At 37.7% G+C, this 24,624-nt stretch overlaps 1 protein-coding gene across 1 annotated transcript in view; it reads right to left on the reverse strand.

The window, feature by feature from the left end:
- Window positions 1-669: 669 nt before the first annotated feature.
- LOC124615732 (deoxynucleoside kinase-like) overlaps window positions 670-24,624 on the reverse strand; it is an 85,769-nt gene continuing 61,814 nt past the window's right edge. Inside the window, exon 5 of the mRNA XM_047143807.1 lies at window positions 670-1,267. Within this exon, the coding sequence (XP_046999763.1) occupies window positions 1,139-1,267 (129 nt within the window). The 3' untranslated portion in view covers window positions 670-1,138. The remainder of the gene's footprint in view (window positions 1,268-24,624) is intronic.

A 24,624-nucleotide genomic window follows, 5' to 3' on the forward strand; every position in this document is an offset into this window, starting at 1 on the left:
CCAGGTCATATGTTGGGCGACAGTCAGGTTGGTATCTCACCACTGTCCGGGGTGTCTTCAGACATGACTTCACTGGTCATCAGTACCCATTTCGAAGTGGGTGTCATCACTGAAAACAGTTCTACTTCAGTCAATGAGATTACAGGCTAAAGCATCAAACAGAGGAAATTAACAAATATGTTTTCACTTCATTAGAAGATGAAACAAAATTTACAAAAAGAAAAGATTTTTTAATTAAACTATGCATTACAGTTTAATAAAAGTTTTCCATTTTTCAGAGTTCTTTGTGTATCAGAAGTGTTTTGATGTGTGACACATACTAAATAACAGAGTGAAAAAGAGAAGGATGGCTACAGATGTAGATGACATTGCCTTTTCGGAGGACAGATGATGAAGAAAATAATTTAAAAGCTGGAGTAAAAATAATGTATTAAAATATGCAGTTACCTTGTAAAGTCAACTGGCAAAAAGTATACACAGACTTCTCTGTCATCATAAAGCACATGGTGTACACTTTGAACTGGAGGGCTATCTAGGGAAAAGATAAATGATGATTGCTAGATGTGATATTCATTAATACATGTATATGGAGGATACATACACAAAGAAAATATGAGTTTTGTATTTTTGAAAATAAATGATTTATTTAAATTTATTACAATAGTAGTTTAATTATTTTCTTCTTCTGTTTTGCATAACAGACACTTATATTACTTGGAATTAAGTATCCAATTGCATTTCGCCTGAATTTTCTACTCTTTTTGGTGAAATACACAACATTCTAAGGCAAATTGCTTTACTGAAGTTTCTCTTGCTATTTGAACATTGACATGAAGAAAGATAATGCACTTAGTTACTTCTAAGCAGTGAGAAAGTAGTGCAGATGGCTGGGTGTCTTAATAAATGGTAATCACTGATAAGAAAGATCAACAGAAGTTTGTTTGGCAAAAGCAGTAACTTATGGAAAAGATAGAGATTATATCTCTTTAAATTCTGTTTATCTACTGACCTACTCCACTTGAGTGTTTAAAAATCAACTTTTACAAAATACTGATTGCAGTAAATGCAGCATTTTATGCCTCATAACTTCTTGAAAAGAAGCTGATCCTAAGCTTTAGGTGTAAATATTCTGGCCCTTTTATGTGGCACTCTGAATTACTGGAGAACTGCATTCATTTATGAAAATATCATTATATATTTCACTTCGACACTTCTGGAAATTTTCTTTTATTTTTTTTATATCTTGATTTGCATCCAGTACCTTAACCTGTAAACAGAAAGAAAAGACAAGTAACTTACTTTACATGGAACATAAATTGGGGAAAAGCTTTACAAGAAACAAGTTATGATTACACCACCCAGCCAACAACAATGTCTGTACACAAACAGTAAGGTTCTATCCTTGTTCATTAAGAAAGTGAAAGCATTCTTGTATTTTGTACAAAGTTAAAACAAATATGAATCACCAAATACAGTGGAAACTCCAGAATGGAATAACAACAATCTGGAAAGGAGAGATTGCTAATCACAACTTAGAGGAAGCATTGAGTCGCAGACAGGCACAATGATAAAGAATGCTAGAGATATTTAAGAATTTGGCCAAAGTCTATCTTCAGAAGTAGAAAACTCGCACACATTCACACAAGCACAACTCACACAAGCTTAAGATAATAGTGACCAAATGCAGTTTGATGTGAAAAAATTTACTGTGTCAAAATCACACCACAAACATGAATAAAATAATTTCTGGATTCTCTGATGACTTCTTATGAGGCCAAGTTCATATTTTCGAATGAAATGTAAATGAATTGCATTTTGTTCAACTAATATCTGTAAGTTACAAACTGATTTTCAACTTATTAGACCCTCATTACATATCAACTCACTTAACAATGGTCTAATATGTTGAAAAGCAGTTAGTAACAAACAAATATTTTAGAAACAATATGAAATTAGTTTGCTCTCACCCTTAAAAATATGTTTTATAGTTCAATGAAGCCTGCCATACTATTAAAAGTTAAATATTCTTTTCAAGACTATATAGCTTTCTCCTGTTTTTATCAATTTGTTCTTGCACATTATTCTGGATGGAGAGTGGCAATGGCATTCAGCACAAAGCAGATGCTAAGCATATTTTTATTGGGCCAGAATATTATGATTCTGACCATTGTCTTTGCTGATTCTAAGGGCTCTACAACAGCTGTCACACAGAAAATAAATACGTGCAGAATGATTGTTGAGTGACTGTCTTTTATGAATATTTTTATATTGTGAAAAAGGTTATCTTCAATATGAGTTCACTCCAAGTTTGATGAAATAGTCTGTTTCACTTTTATGCTTTAAGACAATGTCTCCCCCCCCCCCCCCCCCTCTCTTTCTCTTTCTAAGATGTGGGTAACCTTACAAGATGTTAAATAACAAGATATAATGGTTTATTAATCAAAAGGAAGTTTATTCCTTATGCAGGTAGTTCATGCCCTGGTTGGTTTGTTAAGCTACCAGCCAGACTCCTCTTCCTTGGTTCCTACTGGCTACACACAGTGACTACATAGAGAGCAGATTGTCAACAATTCAAGGTTCGCATGAACAGGCTATCCCTGCTGAAGTTATAACCATACTTGGCATAGAGGTCACACTGAATTACAATTGAATAATTCAAGAAAATAATTTAAGAAAAATTTGATGAAATAATTAAATGCCTAGATGACCTGTAAATTAATTACCTTCAGGCCATTTCAAAAAATGACAATTTCTTTAAAAAAAAATTAATTGCTCACATTATATTTGATGCATATCAATAACACTATTATAAGCACTGAAGTAGGAGAGAAGAAGAAGAACAAGAAGAAAGTGAGTCTTTAACTCATGAAAATGCTAATAATGTGCAATAGAAGAAGTCCATCCATTAACCAGCAAAGATATTACGACTTAAACTGAAGCACCAAAGAAACTGGTCTATGCATGCATATTCAAATACAGAGATATGTAAACAGGCGGAATGTGGTGCTGCAGTTGGCAACACCTATATAAGACAGCAAGTGTCTGGCACAGTTGTTAGACTGGTTACTGTGCTGCGGTTGGCAACACCTATATAAGACAACAAGTGTCTGGCACAGTTGTTAGATTGGTTACTGTTGCTACAATGACAGGTTATCAAGATTTAAGTGAGTTTGAATGTGGTGTTATAGTGGTGCAGTAGCAATGGGACACAGAATGTCCAAGGTGGCGATGAAGTGGGAATTTTCCTGTATGCTCATTTCACAAGTGTACCGTGAAAATCAGGAATCTGGTAAAACATCAAATTTCCAACATCTCCGCGGGTGGGAAAAGATCCTGCAAGAATGGGACCAACAAAGACTGACAAGAATTGTTCAGTGAGACAGAAGTGCAACCCTGCCTCAGATTTCAGTGCTGGGCCATCAACAAGTGTCAGTGTGTGAACCATTCAATGAAACATCATTGACATGGGCTTTCGGAGCCGAACGCCCACTCGTGTACCCTTGATGAGTGCATGACACAAAATTTTACACCTCGTCTGGGCCTGTCAACACCTACATTGGACTGTTGATGACTGGAAACATGCTGCCTGGTCGGACAAGTCTTATTTCAAATTGTATTGAGCGAATGGACGTTTATGGATATGGAGACAACCTCATGAATCCTTGGTCCCTGCATGTCAGCAGGGACTGTTTAAGTTGGTGGAGGCTCTGTAATGGTGTTTGGCATGTGCAGTTGGGGTGATATGGGACCCCCTATATGTCTAGATATAACTCTGGCAGGTGACACATATGTAAACATCCTGCCTGATCATGTGTGTCCATTCATGTCCATTGTGCATTCTGACAGACTCTCATAATTCCAGCAGGATACTGTGACACTCCACACATCCAGAATTGCTACAGAGTGGCTCCAGGAACACTCTTCTGATTTTAAACACTTCCACTGGCCACCAAATTTCCCAGACACGAACATTATTGAGCATATCTGGGATGCCTTGCAACATGCTGTTCAGAAGAGATATCCACCCCTTCGTACTCTTATGAATTTATGGACAGCCCTGCAGGATTCGTGGTACCAGTTCCCTCCAGCACTACTTCAGACATTGGTTGAGTCCATGCCACTTCATGCTGCAGCACTTCTGTGTGCTCATGGGGGTCCTAAATGATACTAGGCAGGTGTGCCAGTTTCTTTGGCTCATCGGTGTATGCAATGTCAAATGTTAGAAATACAACAGCCAACCACAAAAAATGATTTAAAAGTTTGTGTTGCCAAAGTCTGAGAAATACAATAAAATGGCTAAAAAGTCTTAATTCCATATAAAGTACAAAAAGGAATGAATAAATTCTTTCATCTTTATATGAAGAACCTTAGGAAGTAATTGAAATTCCCATCCCAAAGCATCACTGTTTCAAGACCCTTTAACAGACATCATAACAGTATTATAGAATCAAGAGAATGCCAGAAAAATATTGGGAACTTCAGTAAAAGAACCTAGTTTGCAAAAACAGAATACACATAGAACTGAACCCAAAAATCAATACAATAGCGATTGTGTCATATTTTTTTGTACTTTTATAGCTCGTTTAATGGCTAGTAGTTTTAAGAAGGAAAGGGAATATTATGTTGACAAATATCCGTTTGTTAGGGGTAGCTGAACTCATTATTATAATAATTCAAACACATTTAAAGTTCATGTGAAGAGAGTAATTACATACTAATAAGCTAGTAGATGGCTGTGGTTAGTGCATTGTTGAGGAGCAGTATTAAAGCTTTTTCTGAACAGTGAAATTTTATAATCACAGCAGTTGGAATCACATTTTTGGGGGGGGGGGGGGGGGGCTGCAGTAGGGAAGACCACATCACTGGTTCTGTAGGAAGATGATCATCAGTCCTCTGGCTGTGGGGGAAGGCACTGCTTGAACACAAGGATCGTTGGGGAGGGTGCAGGATGGGTTATGTAATAAAACTGCCATTTAGGCATCCTTTGCACCCCTGGAGAGACTACATTTATAATATGCTTAGTTAATTGTTTAATGTACAATGATACAATGCAACCATACCAGTAATCAGCCTGTTTAAGGCAGCTTATGTAAAATCTGAGTTTGCTATTGTATTCTGCACACAGTAACAATTTTGTGAACATGCTAGAAATATTTTGTTTTCGATAATTACTACTTAATTGATCTAAACTTGCTATGCTTATGAGTACAATATCTGTTTTGCAGCTTACAAATTTATTTTTGACAAATTGGGTAGCTACTTTTAATAAACATATTATTTGGAATTCATATGCATGGTAGGAATACTTTTCATTCATTCTTTCAACTGTAATTAACTAAAATGTAATATGTATGTTATTTTCTGGAAACTTGTAAATTACTTGGTAATTCTTACTGAAATCATGTCTGCGTCCACACAAAATTGTAAAGCATTATTTTCATTATTTTTCTATGTACGTGAATTACATTTGTTAGACACTTTTAATTGTCATTTCTTAAAATTTGTAAATTCTGATCGTCAGTGACTGTTGTAAATCATATAAATACCAGCAGTTTGTGAACAGCAGAAAGGCAGTTTGTTACCAACCATCAACATCATGGCATGTAAAACTTTGTTTACATATTTTTCGCCACCGAAAATCTTGCATGATAATAAAGCAGTTTTGTGGGGAATCTGTACCTGGATTTAATTTTGTACAGTACACGGTGAGTTTTTCAGCAGCACAGAGAGAAGCTTCAGAGTATTTGCAGAAAGCTGCATCTCAAGAATGAAGATCTACATTTTGTGTAAATTTCACAAACATTTTTGGTAACAACATTTCATCTCTAAATTAATGAACAGTTCTGCATTTTTCAGTTCAATCAATTTGTTGAGAGAGTTGCACCTCATCTGGTGCAGCCCCCTTTTTTTTTTTATTCTTGTGGTTCACCTACTTTTGTGGCCATGAAACTGACATAAACTTTCAACTTTTGTAAGTCTGTAAATATTTTAATTATCAGCATCCATATAATACACATCCCACACCATGCTGACTTTTTCACCATCAGCAGTTCCATTTCAATGTGCAAGTCTGTACAGAGTGTTAATGTGTGTTAAGTTTCAGGGACAATAACTGATTGCAAAAAGTGCTGTCCTTGCCTTTGGATGGACGGATCCATCTGGGAAAAAGTATATGTGCGAAAGTGTGGGCCATCACTGATACAGCGGATTTTATCAGATGAGTACATTTATTGATTTTCTTTTCTTTCTCTACTTTCAGTATTTAAACAATTCGATAGCATGAAGTGCTTTCATTGTTCACACCATATAGTCAGTCAGAGAATACTGCGTGTGAGAGTTTTGAAAGAATTTGCCAGGAAAAGTGTTTTTTTGTGATTTGTTTAATAAAGAGGCCAGTATGAGTAAAAGTGACTTAGATCAAGTGAGCATTATGACCAGATCCAGACATCGGCTAGCTGCGTCGACTCCAAACTTAGGCCCTATTCACAAAAAGATACTTAAGCCTCCAAGCGACTGAGATATTCTGCAACAAAAAGACCTGGAATGTGTAACTAGGCGGGGTCATTCAGACGCGGTACTTCAGTAGTGGTATCCCAGAGTTGGGATTCTACACAATCTGACATGCGAGTCACTGAGTCTCCCACTCTCAGATGTATTCGTACAATTGGGTTGTGCAGTGTGTGAACAAATGTTTAATCTGAAATTTGTGGGAGAAGTGGAGAAATGTCTGGACCTATGCAATTACAAATTGAAAGGGTGTTCAAGGAATGAGGTGACAGAGAGACCATGGCATGAAGTGGCCAAGGAGGTTAATCTATCAGGTAAGTTCATTATCAGTAATCAAAATTTCAACATAAAATAAGTGTGCTCTACTCACTATGCTTTAAAACCCATTTTCTTGAAAAACTAATCAAATATTTATAAGCACCCACTACACAATACATGTAATAAAAATGTAACTAAAACATTTTTAATTACATAATTAAAAACACACAGAAATTCATTCATAAGTTTTACATAAATTCATGTTACAAATCAAAAAAGGGTGTAGCAAAAGCAATTATAGTAGATCCTGATTATTGTTGGTGCAGTGCCTTGACTGCCATAGGAGGGAAGCACAAGGTGCCAGAAAGCACTTGGCTAAATAATTGTTTACTTCATAAGCAGCAGAATGAGGATGCAGCACAATGTCTCTCCTTGGCTGTATTCTGATGGCATTTCGGATTTGTTGCATTGTTGTTCACCACAACTGTAGAGCATACTTTCCTGCTTTCAAATGAAATTATGCAGAATGCAAATGGATTTTATCATGTCAACCACTCTTTCTGTAGTTCGAGAATGCATAGGACTGCTCCAGATTTGGAACTCTTTGGTCATGATTCCAAATGTGCATTCTACAGATTTTCTTCCTCTGCTTAATCTGTAATTTAAATTCTCATCAGATTATCAAGTGTTCTTTGTGGGTATGGCTGCATCAAGTAGCACGATAATGGAAATGCTTCATCTCCTACAAAGTAATAACCAAAATCGTATTGATTTTCATCATCTGGTAATATTGAAGGCAATGGCAACTTTAATCTTCTATTTGTAATCCAGAATTTGGTTGCTGCAGCATGAAATATACCTTCATCTCTATTTCTACCTGCATAGTCAGTTTCAATTACAATGAAGAAACCATCAGCATCACTGCATGCCAACAACACTATGGAGTGGTACTGTTTATAACTGAAGTTAGCTGAATCCATTCCAAGTAATTTTTCAATGTGGATACACTTCCCATCCACTGCAAGCAATTAGGAAAATTCTGTAGTGAATAAAAATGTTGAGCTGTCGTTTTCCACTGCTGTTCATTTGAATTAGCATGTAGGTTTCATGTCATTCAACACTTCCCAAATTATTATGGTAGTTTCATGGATGATGTATGCAATTGTGCTGTGCTCTCTAGCAAAGTAAAGCAACAATGATGCAAAAATAGATCCTGTTGCCAGGTACCTGCAAGAGATAATACAGTTGTAGCACAATAACATCCATACCATTGGTACCTGTGCGTATGTTCGTATTTGGAAACCTGTGTGTGTACTGCCATATTTCACATTGTTTATTAATTATTAAATTATTTATTTATAATACTTTTTTGCAGTGATTTAATGCAAGGAGAAGTGGCAAAATTTATGATCCGTATTTGTGTGCATCTGAAGCCCCTGCCCAGTGGTTCCCGTGGAAGTGAGAAACCGTATTTTTGTCAGAGGAAATGAAGTTCAGGCTTCTGTTTATCAAAATGATGACTGCACCTGACAGAAATCTGTCAGAGAAAGCAGAAATTACACCTATTGTGTCACAGCAGTTGTGTGAATTGTCTCACAGAGTAGGCAGAAAATATTACACCTACACCACCACCACTGCCGCCACCTTCTTCAACCACACCATTGCCACAGGAAGACGTGCTCCAGACTATGGAATCAGACAGCCCATGACTGCTTAAATGAAAACAACAATCCCTCACAGGTGTGGATAAAACCTTCAAGGATTATCTCAATGATAAAAAAAAGGCAACTTGCTACTACAACCAGCAATTCCCAAGGCAAAATAACATTTCTTCTCAGTTTACTGTCATAAATCAAACCAACGATGGAAGTACAAATAAAGACATTCAGGAATAGAGTCCTCCAAGCAACTAATGACATAATGTATTGCAACCAATCCAAAGCACACAGCCGACAGGCCCCTACTGAGGCAGCCATGTATTCTATTCGGAGTGAGAGATATGGAAGCCACACGATACTGGAGGACTGACAGGACTCTTCAACATATTATGAAGTTGTGTGTGATGTTTTAGATTCCATTGATACCACCACAGAATTTATTTTTGACAACCACCAGTTAAATAACTTTTGTGTACTGTTCTATCAGCACATAATCTTTACATTGATCTTTACATCAATATTTTGTTTTCTTTAATATGGATACACACCTACATTGTTTGTTTTTGTGTAGATACATATGGAAAAAGTAAAATCCAAAATATTGGTACAATGTGATTTGAGACTTACCTCAGTGTTATTAGAGGTCGCTCATTAGGGCTCACACATTCCCTCATGTTTGTGAAAGTGTAATGAATGTAAGGAGTAACCATTTGTTTGGATCTAGATAAGACTCCTTTCTCATCTCATAGAATGTGAAGAATTTTGAATCTGATTCCTGCAGTTCTTTTACAACAACTTGCAACCTACAATTTATATTATTCTCAGTGTAAGGATGGCCCCACAACTTTCTCACTTTTCTCCTACTGTACCAGCAGTAATAATAATACTGTATTATAATATTATCATCACTACTAGAGTAACTAGACATTGTACTACTGGGAGCACGGTACACAAAGAAATGTGGTACATACATCCTTTGCCCACAGCCAATGAAATTGATTTAATTTTCTGTTCACACTGCAAGTGATTTGGTAGTATGGGAGATGGGTGTTGTGCCTGTGTGAATGTGATCGGCTACTTGAGTCATCCAGTCTCCCAATCTCTTGGTTGTCAGGTAGCTGCAGAGCTGATTTGAGTATCCCCATGTGAATAGGGTGTCAAATTTTCCAGATTGGAATTGTGGAAATACGTCTCACTGTATCGTTTCAAGATTTTCAGCATATGGGACAGCCTGTTAATTGAATTGAACAGCTTTCTTAGCTACTAGACAGTAAATTATTAGAACAAAATAAGAAAATGGATGATAATTTTAAAAATGCTGATAAAAATTTTAAAGAATGGATGTAAAGTTTGAAAACTAAATAATAGCCTAAACTCAATTAAGTAGGATATTGTTGAAGTAATAAGTGAGTAGGTGATGTAGAATTAGAAGTTGACTGAAGAAATTCACAGTCGTTGAATTAAACTTGGTTAATGATTAAGTGGATGTAGTTGAAGAGCAAGTAAAAGAGAATGAAAGTGTTGTCACTGACGAGTTAAACAGGAGTAAATCTGAGCTCTAAATAATGCAATTCTATATTGAGACTGAGAGTTATTATACTGACAAAAAATTGAAATTAAATTCAGTGCTTGTTACCAAACAAATTTCTTCCATTAGCAATAAAGTTTACACTGTTGCTCAAAACGTTCAAACACTCAACTTCAAAGTAGACAATTTGGAAACAAACATGTTTAGTAGCACCTACAGCTGTGGCAGGATGTTTGTAAATAATTGTAATAACGTTACATTGAAATTTTTCTGGGGAGATTTTATTACATCCTGTGGATTTTATATACCAGTGCAAGGACATCTTTGAATCCGAATGCCAGAACTGCCTAAAATGAAATTAAGAAAGCATTATCTGGCTGAACCTTTGTCCTGGGCTAACCAGCATGTTAACCCAGAAATGACTTTTGCCAGTTTTGAAAGATTATATTTGAACAAATTTTGGTCAAAAAGTAAAAAGGCCAGAATTAAGACAGAATTTCTAAATAGTAACAGATGTTGTGAAGAAATATGAGGACATATGAATTTTGTGAAAGACAGCTTAGGACAACAGAGCACGTTGACAAGCCATTACATGATCCCATACAAATTCACACACTGAAATGGCACTTGCCTAATTGTATTCAGTGGGGTCTGGTCTACGAAATAGATGATTCGGCAGAAGAATTTCTTAAATACTCATATGTTGTCGAACTGGATCATGTCTGCGAAAATAGTGATGGGTCAGATAACAGCTGTGGTCATAGAGAGAATCAGTTCCAAGTTGGGGAGTTCCTCTCAACAACAGAAATAGTATAATAATAATAATAATAATAATAATAATAATTATTATTATTATTATCATTAATAATAATAATAATAATAATAATAATAATAATAATAATTATTATTATTATTATTATTATTATCATTATTATTATTATTATAGAGCAAAAAACAATTAAGGTAATAACCATCACACTCAGAATAGGAATAATTACAGTATTAGTAATTATCACAGAAATAACCAAAGTAATAATTATGAGAGGAGAACCAATACTAGATCAAATGAGAATAGAAATAATAATCAGGAAAACAGATAACCAACTCATTCCTCATTCAGAGCCTGCCAGTTTGAGGTGAGAAGGATTGCTAGAAACCAGGCTAATCATAGAAGATGTAGAAGTAGTTCATGTTACAGACACCACACCAGACACAGTAGTGATTATCAGATAAACACAGTTAATTTCGGGAGTGAGTTTTAGGATTTCATGCTACTAGAGATGAGCGGTGATGATATGCCAGGAGAAAAGCAGTTTGAACTTTATTGTGATGAGTTGACTAGTCTTTTTGATGATCTGTGTGTGTTTCTAATGATGTTATGTGTAATGATGTTGATGGATATGGTTTACCCAGTTTGTTATGTAAGGATGCAGTGTCTTATCTGAGGTAGATGTGGCAGAAGTTAATAATCTTGTACCTAAGGAGGCTGAGGATTTGATAATTAATTCTATCTGTTTGTCTACTTGCACAAACAAAAGTAGTACTGATGATGATTCAGTTGTAGAGAGTTATGAATTAGAAGCAGATGTTCATATTGATGCTAGTGATACTACTGATAATTTTGATGATGATTTTAATAGATGTGATAATATTCTTGATGTTGATGCTGATGCATTGCTCTGTGATGACTTAGATGGTATGATTTTTGTAGAAGTGTTGGATGATGATGTAAGTCACAAGATCATAGGATTTGATGATGATGCTTTGATGTTGATGGAGAAGGTACACGGGAGTCAATGAATCCCCGCTGATGTCAGTGAGACCAGGTGTAGCAATAAATATGAACTAACTAGGCAGATTAGTAACAAGATACTTGAAATTTTGAACAGATCAAATGATGTTGAAGTTAACTGTGTCAGATAGATACAGGTGAAGAGTTTGACAGAGCACTGAAAGACCTGAGTTGAAACAAGGCACCGGGAGTAGACAACATTCCATTAGAACTACTGACAGCCTTGGGAGAGCTAGTCCTGACAAAACTCGACCATCTGGTGAGCAAGATGTATGAGACAGGCGAAATACCCTTGGGCTTCAAGAAGAATATAATAATTCCAATCCCAAAGAAAGCAGGTGTTGACAGATGTGAAAATTACCAAACTATCAGTTTAATAAGTCACAGCTGCAAAATACTAATGCGAATTCTTTACAGACGAATGGAAAAACTGGTAGAAGCCGACCTCGGGGAAGATCAGTTTGGATTCTGCAGAAATGTTGGAACACGTGAGGCAATACTGACCTTACGACTTATCTTAGAAGAAAGGTTAAGGAAAGGCAAGCCTACGTTTCAAGCATTTGTAGACTTAGAGAAAGCTTTTGACAATGTTGACTGGAATACTCTCTTTCAAATTCTAAAGGTGGCAGGGGTAAAATACAGGGAACGAAAGGCTATTTACGATTTGTACAGAAACCAGATGGCAGTTATAAGAGTCGAGGGACATGAAAGGGAAGCACTGGTTGGGAAGGGAGTGAGACAGGGTTGTAACTTCTCCCTGATGTCATTCAATCTGTATAATGAGCAAGCAGTAAAGGAAACAAAAGAAAAATTTGGAGTAGGTATTAAAATCCATGGAGAAGAAATAAAAACTTTGAGGTTCGTCGATGACATTGTAATTCTGTCAGAGACAGCAAAGGACTTGGAAGATCAGTTGAACGGAATGGACAGTGTCTTTAAAGTAGGATATAAGATGAACATCAACAAAAGCAAAACGAGGATAATGGAATGTAGTCAAATTAAGTTGGGTGATGCTGAGGGAATTAGATTAGGAAATGAGACACTTAAAATAGTAAAGGAGTTTTGCTATTTGTGGAGCAAAATAACTGATGATGGTCGAAATAGAGAAGATATAAGATGTAGACTGGCAATGGCAAGGAAAGCATTTCTGAAGAAGAGAAATTTGTTAACATTGAGTATAGATTTAAGTGTCAGGAAGTCATTTCTCAAAGTATTTGTATGGAGTGTAGCCATGTATGGAAGTGAAACATGGACGATAAATAGTTTGGACAAGAAGAGAATAGAAGCTTTTGAAATGTGGTGCTAAAGAAGAATGCTGAAGATTAGATGGGTAGATCACATAACTAATGAGGAGGTATTGAATAGAATTGGGGAGAAGAGGAGTTTGCAGCACAACTTGACAAGAAGAAGGGACTGGTTGGTAGGACATGTTCTGAGGCAACAAGGGATCACAAATTTAGCATTGGAGGGCAGCGTGGAGGGTAAAAATCATAGAGGGAGACCAAGAGATGAATACTATAAGTAGATTCAGAAGGATGTAGGTTGCAGTAAGAACTGGGAGATGAAGAAGCATGCACAGGATAGAGTGGCATGGAGAGCTGCATCAAACCAATCTCGGAACTGAAGACCACAACAACAACACAACCTACACGTGAGAGTGATTTGACAGTTTTAGAAGGTACCTAGTCTAGTTGTAAGTTGCCATTGAGTGTGTTACAAGTGACAGCAGCAAGTGACCTACAGGTGAAACCGATTTAAATTTTAAGGAGATTGAAGGTGATTTACTAGCAGAAGATGAAAATATTGATAAGCCTGAAATACTTGGTAGCCCGTAAATTGAGATTTCTATTGGTACTTGGAAAGGAATTCGCTTAGTAGACACTGGTAGTCCTATTTGTGGGATTTCTGGTAAGTTAAGAGATAGATTGAAGAATACAGAATATTATACGGAACTTCCTATCACTAGTGTTAGAATTACAGGAGCCATAGGAAATTTAGTAAACTGACTAGTAGGCAAGCTCTGATTTCATTCACAGTTGGTAATTTTACATTTGAAAAAGGTTGTCTAGTGGCAGCTGATCTGAATGAACACAATTTGTTGGGGATGGACTGGATAGTCAAAGGCAATGTCAGTTTTGACTGGGACAATATGAAGTTATTGTTCTGCAGAACCAAAATCTGGAATTTGTGGAGAAACTAAATTAAACAGGAGATTTAATCAAAACTGTAGCAATTAATCAAGAGGTGTTGAAGTTTTTGATGATAGGAATTAACATTGAGGAGAATGATGAATTTTATGAGAATCAATTGGTTAGAGATAGCTTTTCATACAAGGGTCACTCCAAAAGAAATGCACACTATTTTTGTAAAAATACAGTTTTCACTCTGCATGTGTGAAAATTTTACAGTGTGTTGATACATTCTTCCCGCTTGTTTATGAACTTAATTCAACCAGTTCCCGTGAGTGGTGCCATCACAGCATGTCTTCAAGATGGCTGCTACACTTGACGTTCGTCAGAAGCAACGTGTTGTCATAAACTCCCGTGCTGTGAAAGCAAGACAATGGGAAAGATCCACAAGAGGTTGAAAAAGGTGTATGGAGATGCTGATATGGCAATATTGAGAATTGTCCTCGCAGCGCCAGACCTCATACTGCACTCACTCTAGACAATGTGCAGAGAGTTAACGAATTGGTGACTGATGACAGACGCATCACAGTGAACGAATTGTCACGCTACTTTTGGGATAGGGGAAGGAAGTATTTGCAGAATACTGGAAGTGTGGGCGTTAAAAAAGGTTTATGCCAGGTGGGTTCCCAGGATGTTGACAATGGCTCACAAAGAAACAAGAAAAATGGTATGCACGAACTTTTGGAACAGTACGAGAAAGGTGGAGATGAATTTCTTGGAAGAATTGTGACAGGTGATGAAACATGGCTCCGTCATTTTTCACCAGCGACAAAGAGGCAATCAATGGAGTGGCATCATGTAAATTCACCCAAGGAAAAAAAAAAAAAAAATTCAAAACCACACCTGCTCGAAAAGTTATGGCTACGGTGTTTTTCAATTCCGAAGGACTCTTGCTTGTGGACATCATGTCAAGTGGAACCACCATAAATTCTAATGCGTATGTGATGACACTGAAGAAACTTCCAAGTTTGACTGAGTTGTGTTCGACCACATCGGCAAAAGCAGGATGTTTTGCTGTTGCACGACAATGCATGGCCACATGTCAGGCAAAAAAACATGGAAGCGATCACAAAACTCGGATGGACAACACTGAAACACCCGCCTTACAGTCCTCACCTGGGAAACTGAAAGACTCTCTTCGTGGAACAAGGTTTGTAGATGATGACTCCCTTGTACACATTGCCAAACAGTGGCTCCAACAGGTTGGTCCAGAATTTTACCGTGCGAGTATATAGGGGTTGGTTCCAAGATGGTATAAGGCAGTTGAGAGGGGTGGAAATTATGTGGAGAAATGAAAATATTGTTCCTAAAGGATGTATCTACACACCGTAAAACTTTCAATCATGTAGAATAAAAGATGGATTTTTTTAAAAAAATAGTGTGCTTTTCTTTTGGGGTGACCCTCGTAGTTAATTCCAGATAAAATCAACACAGCAGATAATTTGAGTAGAACAGAGAGAGATGATATAGATAAATTTTATGGTATTATTGTGAAAACTTTAGAGAAAAAGCCAGGTAGAGTGAAAGACTATATGTGTAGAATGAAACTGAGACAACATAGCCATTTATATCAAACCCTGTGATATTGCCACTTGCAAAAGAAAAATAGTTAAAAGAGAATAACAGAAACTGCAGAAATGGAGGATAGTAGAAAGGAGCAGCAGTCAGTATAACAACCCACTGGTTGTTGTATTCAAGAAAGGTGGAGGTGTAAGATTAGTTCTTGATTCTTGACACTTAAATGAATTCTTAGAAAGAAAGACAAATCATCCTGAATCCATGGAACAACTTTTGAAGAAATTCCATGTCACTAAGAACAGCCTTGACTTGACATCAGGTTTTCACCAAATTACTTTAGACTCCAACCCTAGGCAATACACAGCATTTCTGAGCAATGGAAAGAGTTTTCAGTACTGTGTTGGACATTTTGGTCTAAATATGTCTGTTGCAGAATTTATACATGCTTTGGACTTTGTGTTAGGTAGTGATTTACTTTCTAAATTGATTATCTATGTAGATGACATTTTGGTTACTAGTAAAATTTGGGAAGAGCACACAGAAATTTTGACAGAGGTTGGAGAAAAGTTTAGACTCGGAGGCATGATCTTAAAATTAAAAAAGTGCAAATTTAGCAATTTTTTGCATCACATGATTAGTGAAGAGGGAATTCTGCCTGATAAAAACAAACTTTTGGCCACTACAGAGTTTCTGAAACCAAATACGAAGAAATAACTTAGATCATTCTACACTTACGCAGTTTTACATAAGCACATCAGAACACAAGAAGCACTTAATGCACCATGTCTCCTGAGCTGTCAAAGAAAAATAGTATCTGGGAATGGACTAAAGAGTGTCAGGAAGCATCTGATGTAGTTATTAAAAGGGTTATGCAATAGTGAAACACTACACAGACCAGATGTGTCATTGCCATTTCATTTAATGACTGATGGAAGTGATTACAGTTTACTCGTACACTTGTTTCAAGAGAGAGAAATTAAAGGAAAGTTAGAACACCGTTCAATTAGTTTTCCTAGTAGAGATTTACAGCAACATGAGAAGAACTACACTGTTACTGAAAATGAACTATTGGCCATCGTTTTGGGGTTTTAAGAAATTCAAGAATAACCTAGAAGTACAAAAACTTATTGTTTACACCAACGACAAAGGATTATGTTATATACAATAGTTCAGATTGTACCACAGCAGAATTACCAGGTGGGCAGTAAACTTGCAACAGTTTGACTATACAGAAATTTCAGAATAATCTATATTCAGGGAATTAAGGGACAAAGAGAACTTCAAAAAATGGTGAACAGTTAAGATGAAATCAGAACCAAGACTATGAGTGGAATTTGGCATGTTATTTAGGAAAGAAAGGTCATTTCGAAGACACTGTTCAGATTCTGATATCTGAGCAACACAATGACTCTTTGATTATATACAGAAACCAGTTTCAAACATTGTGGTACAGTGAAATGTATTCAAAAGATTCAGGACAATGTTTATTTCAACAAAATTGCTAGGAGAGTTAGAAAATGTTTAAGCAACAAGTGACAGATGCTAGAGTGTGAAGGTTACTAATAAAAAACACAATGGTTTTACATAGAATATTATTCCAAAAGGTAAATCAGAATTAGTAGGCATTGATTTATCTGGGCAACTACCCCACACTAAAGAAGAATACACCTATTTGTTTGTTACTGTGGATTTATTTTCAAAACTTGTCAAACTATGTCCCCTGAAGAAAGCTACAAGTAAAAAGGGGAACACACTGCTTCACAAATGATTATTTTCAGAAAGTAGGTGAACCACGTGCTACCTTATCTGACTATGGAAGTCAGTTTACGTCAGATGTATGGAAAGAGTTTGTTAGTGATGCAAAAGAATCCAACTGTAAGATATATGAGAGAGATGGCAGACTTTGTTGAACATCTTGTGCAAAAGGTCATACTAATTGGTACTGTTACATTAGTCAGTTTGAAGATGTATTAAATAGGTTACACCACACTATCATGGCTTTTACAGCAGGTGAGGAACATTTCAGCAAGAAGCCAGCAAATATACTTAATACTCTCTGCCTTTACAAATGTCTGCTTGTGTCTGTGTATGTGCGGATGGATATGTGTGTGTGTGTGCGAGTGTATACCTGTCCCTTTTTCCCCTTAAGGTAAGTCTTTCCACTCCTGGGATTGGAATGGCTCCTTACCCTCTCCCTTAAAACCCACATCCTTTCGTCTTTCCCTCTCCTTCCCTCTTTCCTGATGGGGCAACAGTTTGTTGCGAAAGCTTGAATTTCGTATGTATGTTTGTGTTTGTTTGTGTGTCTATCGACCTGCCAGCACTTTTGTTCGGTAAGTCACATCATCTGTGTTTTTAGATACATTTTTCCCTTATGAATTAATTAGTTATCCAACATGATAGAATTATCTGCAGATGAAAGAAAGAGACGAGATTGAGAAAACAATGGAATTGTATGATAATAAAAGAAAACAAAAACATAATAGGAAACTGAAAGTCATCCAGTTCAAAGTAGGAGATCCTGTCTTAACTAAAAGCTATGAAAAATCTAAAGCCATCACCAAAGAGAGAAATTTTTTGATATCTGTATTGGACCATTTGAGATCATGGAAATTCCACATCCAAATGCATACAGAATGATATATCCTAAATCATGCAAATTATTTGGACTAAGAATATCACTCAATTGAAGCCTTATTATCAATAATGACAAACCCTTAGCAGGTACACACACTTTGTGTACAATGTGTGTGGCGTACACAAAGTTCCCCATCCAATGTGAATTTGCTTCACAGGAACAATACCAATGTCATATTTTTTGTTCACTCTTTACTTACACACCTATCAACTAATGACTATCTTAGCCTGCATCATTTTACTTAACATATTTCATCACAAGTATCTAGCTGGCTGACATTTATCTACACTCTGTCAGTTTACTTGTGGGAATTTTACCAACTAAATACCATTTCTACATATGTTAGCTTACAATTTTCAATATCAGACCCTTAAGGGGCTTTATGATTATAAGATTTTCTACACATGTTACAATTACACTATGCTTACACACATTCTGTGCTTATCTGCAAACCAACAAAGAAGGGTTTTGCTATGAGAGGGTGGATCACAATTTTTAGAAGATACTTTTGCAACTGTGTGGTCCTGATATATGTACTTATCACCACTGAATTCTCTGCTACATACATTGGTTGCTTGTGATGCTTACATATATTGAATACTTGTCTACAACAAAACAATATATACTTAAAGACACTTTTATTTGAGATTTTCTGATATTACAATTATTTTGCAGAAGCTTGTGGAAGAATAATGATGACTGAAACTGAGAGGTAAAAAGACACTATTATGCTTATGCTTTTATACATATATTCTGTGATGCTGTGATGACATTATACTATGATGATGTATTGCATATTATCTTACACCATGCTGATGTGAGGTATGCTACAGTCAAATTGATGATTATAGGTTCTTAAGCTGAACTTGACTGAATGGAATGAGTTTGCATGAAGGCGTTAGAATGAGATACTGTAATAAGGAAAGAGAAAATTACACTCTTATGCTAGACATCAAAGACTGATTTTACACTGACATAAAATAATTATGATACTTTATTGATTTTTGTTTGTTGAAGAAGAGGATGTATAAAGAATTGATTACATGATTCCACTGCTTGCCTTTGAGCTTACACTCATATAAGAGGTTACATGGCAGATAAAGATATTCTAACCAATAATTACTTTGAGATTGAGTATTTTATACCAAGGATATTGCTTGTTTGCTTTAATAAAGTTTGAGAAGTAGTTTTCACGATTTTGCAGTTGGCATTGATCCAAGAAACTGAACTGGGTGTCTGGCATACTATGGTACATATCCTCACATACGAAAACACACTTTGTATTGTAAATATGTAAATCCTCTTGAAATTTATGATATAATTCTTTCACACTGACATTTATTTTAACAAAAGTTTACACAGTGCTATAATTATTTGTGAGAAGCCCTCACATATTGGAAATTTTAGTATTAAGTTCAGAAATTCTTACGCCTACATTATGTGACAATGTTTTGTATGAACCATATCATTTGAATTAGAGATGAATATGGTATTTTTGAATAATATTAATTGACTTGCATGAATAGTGCATTAAGTTGCGCAGATCTTAGACACTAAATTTTGTATATGTTATTTAAATAACAATTGTAGTTTCGTAGGCTATACTGTGACTTTATAACATGATGATAATCTTACTAATTTGTATGTCAAGCTGATTAAAGTTGTACATTTCAGAAAACTGAAAAAACAAATTTCATAAATACAATATCATACACAAGTGTAAATGAAATAGTTATTTAAAACTTTTACTTAAGTCATTTGCAAATTTTACCTTTCTTTATTTTGTGTACCTAATGTGTTAATATATTGAACAAATTAGTCTGTGCAATTATTCCAAATTACATTTTTTTGGTATTCCTACATTTATTTTATGCTTAATTAATTGTTTAATGAACAGTGCTACAGTGCACTCATACCAGTAATTAATCTGTCTGATGTAACTCACATAAAATCTCAGTTTGCTTTTGTATTTTGCACTCAGTAACATGTTTATGAACATGGTATGAATACAAAATTGTTGAGGCTTTCGTGGCTATCATCCCGAGAACTATACCTATGGAGAACATCATTGCCAACACCGAAGCAGCCATTCGGACCCTTCCCTGTGAAAGGGCGGAGGAAATACGCACTGAAGCAGCCAGGATACTGTGCTGAGCAAAACCACCAGCCTGCAACCTGAAGAGAGAAGAGGTACAAGCCATTAAGAATCTCAACGCCGACAAGAGTATATTGGTACTGCCTGCCGATAAGGGGAATGCAACCGTTGTAATGAAGACCGAAGATTATGAGCAAAAGATCCGAGACCTATTAGATCCGATGACGTACCAAAAACTAAGCGCAGATCCGACGCAGCGTATCACACGGAATACGAATCGATTAATCAAGGCATCTTCTCTGCCGGCGGACATACAGAGAAAACTGCACAACACAGAAGCCCTACCACCTCGGCTGTATGGATTACCCACGATCCATAAGAACAACGTTCCACTGAGACCGATCGTTAGCGCTCCTGGATCACCATCATATAAACTGGCAAAACACTTGGCCTCTCTGCTCCAGCCACACGTGGGGAAGACCGACACATACATTAAGGACTCAGGACATTTCATTGAGAAGCTGAAGAAACTGAAACTTGCACCAAACGACATCCTGGTCAGCTTTGATGTTGTTTCGTTATTTACGGAAGTGCCACTCGGTGACGCTCTGGAGCACATCGGTTCCATTTTCCTGCAAGACATCAGAAAGCTCTTCCATGCATGTCTCACCACGAGCTATTTCACGTGGAATGGCGATTTCTACGAACAGCTGGAAGGCGTCGCCATGGGTAGCCCTCTCAGTCCAGTGGTGGCCAACTTCTTCACGGAACAATTCGAAGCACAGGCACTGGACTCGGCGACTTGCAAACCTAAGGTGTGGTACAGGTACGTCGAGGATACTTTCGTGGTGTGGAGCCATGGTGAAGAACAGCTCGGTGACTTCCTAAGACACTTGAACAGCCTCCATGCCAACATAGCATTTATCATGGAAGTAGAAAAGGACAAGAAACTGCCATTTCTAGATGTGTTGGTCACAAGGGATGGCGAAAACGTGGGACACAGTGTGTATCGAAAACCGACAAACACGGACCGATACCTGCACAAACTGTCAAACACCACCCGAGCCAGAAAAGAGGCATGATCAGTACGCTCATAATGAGAGCAGGACAGATATGTGAGCCGCAACACCTCAAACGAGAAATGCAACACCTGGAAAATGCCCTGAGGAGCAATGGGTACTCCACAAATTATATTAGAAGTGTAACAGAGCCAAACACTCGGCGAAGTAAGGAACCAGAAAAAGAAATGTCGGGTATGGCCTTTCTGCCCTACATTCCCAGAGTGACGGACAGAATCGGCCGTATATTGCGCAAACATGTCGTAAAGACGATTTTCAAACCGACAAGGAAGATCAAAGAGTGTCTTAGATCGGCGAAGGAGAAAAGAGACCCACTTGCAATGTCGGGAATATACCGTATACCATGCACATGCAGAAAAGTTTATGTCGGAATGACTGGACGATCCATTAACACCAGGATCAAAGAGCACAAGCGACATTGCAGGTTGGGGCAGGTGGAGAAATCGGCCGTGGCAGAGCACACACTGAATGAGACCAACCACGTAATAAAATTCGCCGACACAGAAGTTCTGGCTGTAGAGAAGCACTATCACATGCGCTTGTTCAGAGAAGCTGTGGAAATACAAAAACACGAGAACAGTTTGAACAAGAAAGAGGAAAGCCTTAAGGTAAACGGATCCTGGCTTCCCGTACTGCAGCGAACGACCGTCGCAGGTAGCAAGAGGAGAACCGCACTGGAAATGACCGCGGAGAAGCCCTTGGATGTTGGCGCGCCAGGTACATATAGTCTGCGCCCGCGAGCTCGGCTCCAGTTCACCACCGGCAATTAAGGGTGAAGCTTTGACAATGCCAGCCACTCGTGCTGGCGAAACGTCAGAAAAATCATTAGATGAATGTCGGCCGAAGAACCCGAGACACAAGCCAGTAGGCAGTTTGTCAACATGGTAGGAATATCTTGTTTTCAATAATTACTAAGTAATTGATCTAAACTTGCTATGCCAATTAGTGCAAAATGTATTTTGCAGCTTACAATTTTATTTTTGGCAAATCAGCTGGCTATTTTTCATAAACATATTATCTGGAGTTCACACACATGGCACGAATACTTTTCATTTTTTCTTTTGACTGTAATTAACTAAAATGTAATATATTGTTATTTTCTGGAAACCTGTACATTATTTCAGAATTATTAATGAAATCATGTCTGCGTCCAAACACAATTGTTAAGCATTATTTTTGTTATTTTTCTATGAGTGTGAATTACTTTTGTTACCCACTTTTAATTGTCATTTCTTAAAATTTGTAAATTCTGATTGTCAATGATCATCATAAATCATATAAATACCAGCAGTTTGTTTACAGCAGAAAGCCTGTTTCGTACCAACCGTCAACAGCACAGCACGTAGAATTTTGTTTACGTGTTTTTCGTCACCAAACATCTTGTGTGCGAATAAACCAATTTTGTGGAAAATCTGTACCTGGAATTTATTTCTAGATGTGCATCTACAAAGATATTCTGTAGGCCACTGTAAGGTGCGTGGTGGAGGGTGCCTGTACTACTACTTGTTATTTGCTTTCCTCTTTCATATATTACACAATGCGTTTTGTAGAGCAGCACAGAGAAGAACTCAGGAGTATATGCACCAAAGCTACACCTCAAGAATGAAGATCTAAAAGTTATGTAATTCCATGAATATTTTTGGTTACAAAATTACATCTCTAAATTAATGAACGGTTGATTTTTCAGTTCAATCAGTTTGTTGAGATAATTGCATATCAGCTGGTGGGGGCTATTTTTTAAATTCCTGTGGTTCACATAGTTATTGTGGTCAAAAAACTTTCGACATAAATTTTCAACTTTTGTAAGTTTTCAAGTACTTTAATTATCAGCAACCATTATGAGAAGGAAAGTTGCTACTCACCATAGAGCAGAGATGCTGGGTCGCAGATAAGCACAACAAAAGACTCTCACAATTAAAACTTCTGGCCATTAAGGTCTTCGTCAACATTAGACACACACACACACACACACACACACACACACACACACACACACACACACACGCGTGCAAACGCAACTCCTACACACGACTGCTGTCTCAGGCAACTGAAACCACTCTGCGAGCAGCAGCACCAGTACGTGATGGAAGTGGTGACTGGGGTAAAGAGGAGGATGGGGCAGGGGGGGAGAAGGATAGTAAGGTGGGGGTGGCGGACAGTGAAGTGCTACAGGTCAGATGGATGGCAGGGGAGGGGTGGGGAGGTGGGGGAGGGGGAAGTAGTAGCAAAGGAGAGAAATAAAAAGAGTGGGTGTAGTGGTGGAATGATGGCTGTGTAATGCTGGACTGGAAACAAGGACGGCGCTGGATGGGTGAGGACACTTGCTAATGAAAGTTGAGACCAGGAAGGTTACGGGAACATAGGGTGTATTGCAGGGAAAGTTCCCATGTGCCCAATTCAGAAAAGTGGGTGTCGGTGTGGAGGATCCATACGGCACAGGCTGTGAAGCAGTCACTGACATGAAGGATGTCATGTTTGGCAGCGTGTTCAGCAACAGGGGGATCCACTTGTTTCTTGGCCACAGTTTGTCGGTGGCCATTCATGTGAACAAACAGCTTGTTGGTTGTCGTGCCTACATAGAATGCAGCACAGTGGTTGCAGCTTATCTTGTAGGCCACATGACTGGTTTCACACGTAGTGCTGCCAAGGTGATGTTAGTGACTGGACTGGAGTAGGTGGTGGTTGGATGATGTATGGGACAGGTCTTGCATCTAGGTCTATTATTGGGGTAAGAGCCATGAGGTAAGGAATTGGGAGCAGGGGTTGTGTAAGGATGAGCGACGAATACACATTGTGTAGGTTCGGTGGATGGCGGAATACCACTGTGTGTGTGGAGGAGGGGAGGGAGAGGGGTGGAAAGGATAGTTGGCATGACATTTTCCTCATTTCAAGACATGATGAGAGATAATCAAAACCCTGTCAGAGAATGTAATTCAGTAGTTCCAGTCCTGAGTGGAACTGAGTTACAAAGAGAGTGCTCTTCTGTGGCTGGACGGTGGGACTTTGGGAGGTGATGGGAGACTGGAAAGATAAGGCACACAAGATTTGTTTTGTGCAAGGCTGGGACAATAATTACAGGCTCTGAAGGCTTTAGCGAACCCATCACTATATTTCGAGAGGGACTGCCCGTCACTGCAGATGTGATGACCATGGGTAGCAAGGCTGTAGGGAAGGGACTCCTTAGTATGGAGTGTATGGCAGCTGTCGAAATGGAGGTATTGCTGGTGGTTAGTAGGTTTGATGTGGGCGGAGGTACTGACGTAGCTGTCTTTGAGGTGGAGGTCAACATTAGGAAGGTGGCTAGTTGTGTTGAGTAGGACCAGGTGAAGCAAATGGGGGAGAAATAGTTGAGGTTCTGGAGA

Source organism: Schistocerca americana, chromosome 5 (genome assembly GCF_021461395.2).
Source record: "Schistocerca americana isolate TAMUIC-IGC-003095 chromosome 5, iqSchAmer2.1, whole genome shotgun sequence".
Classification (NCBI taxonomy): Eukaryota; Metazoa; Arthropoda; class Insecta; order Orthoptera; family Acrididae; genus Schistocerca; species Schistocerca americana.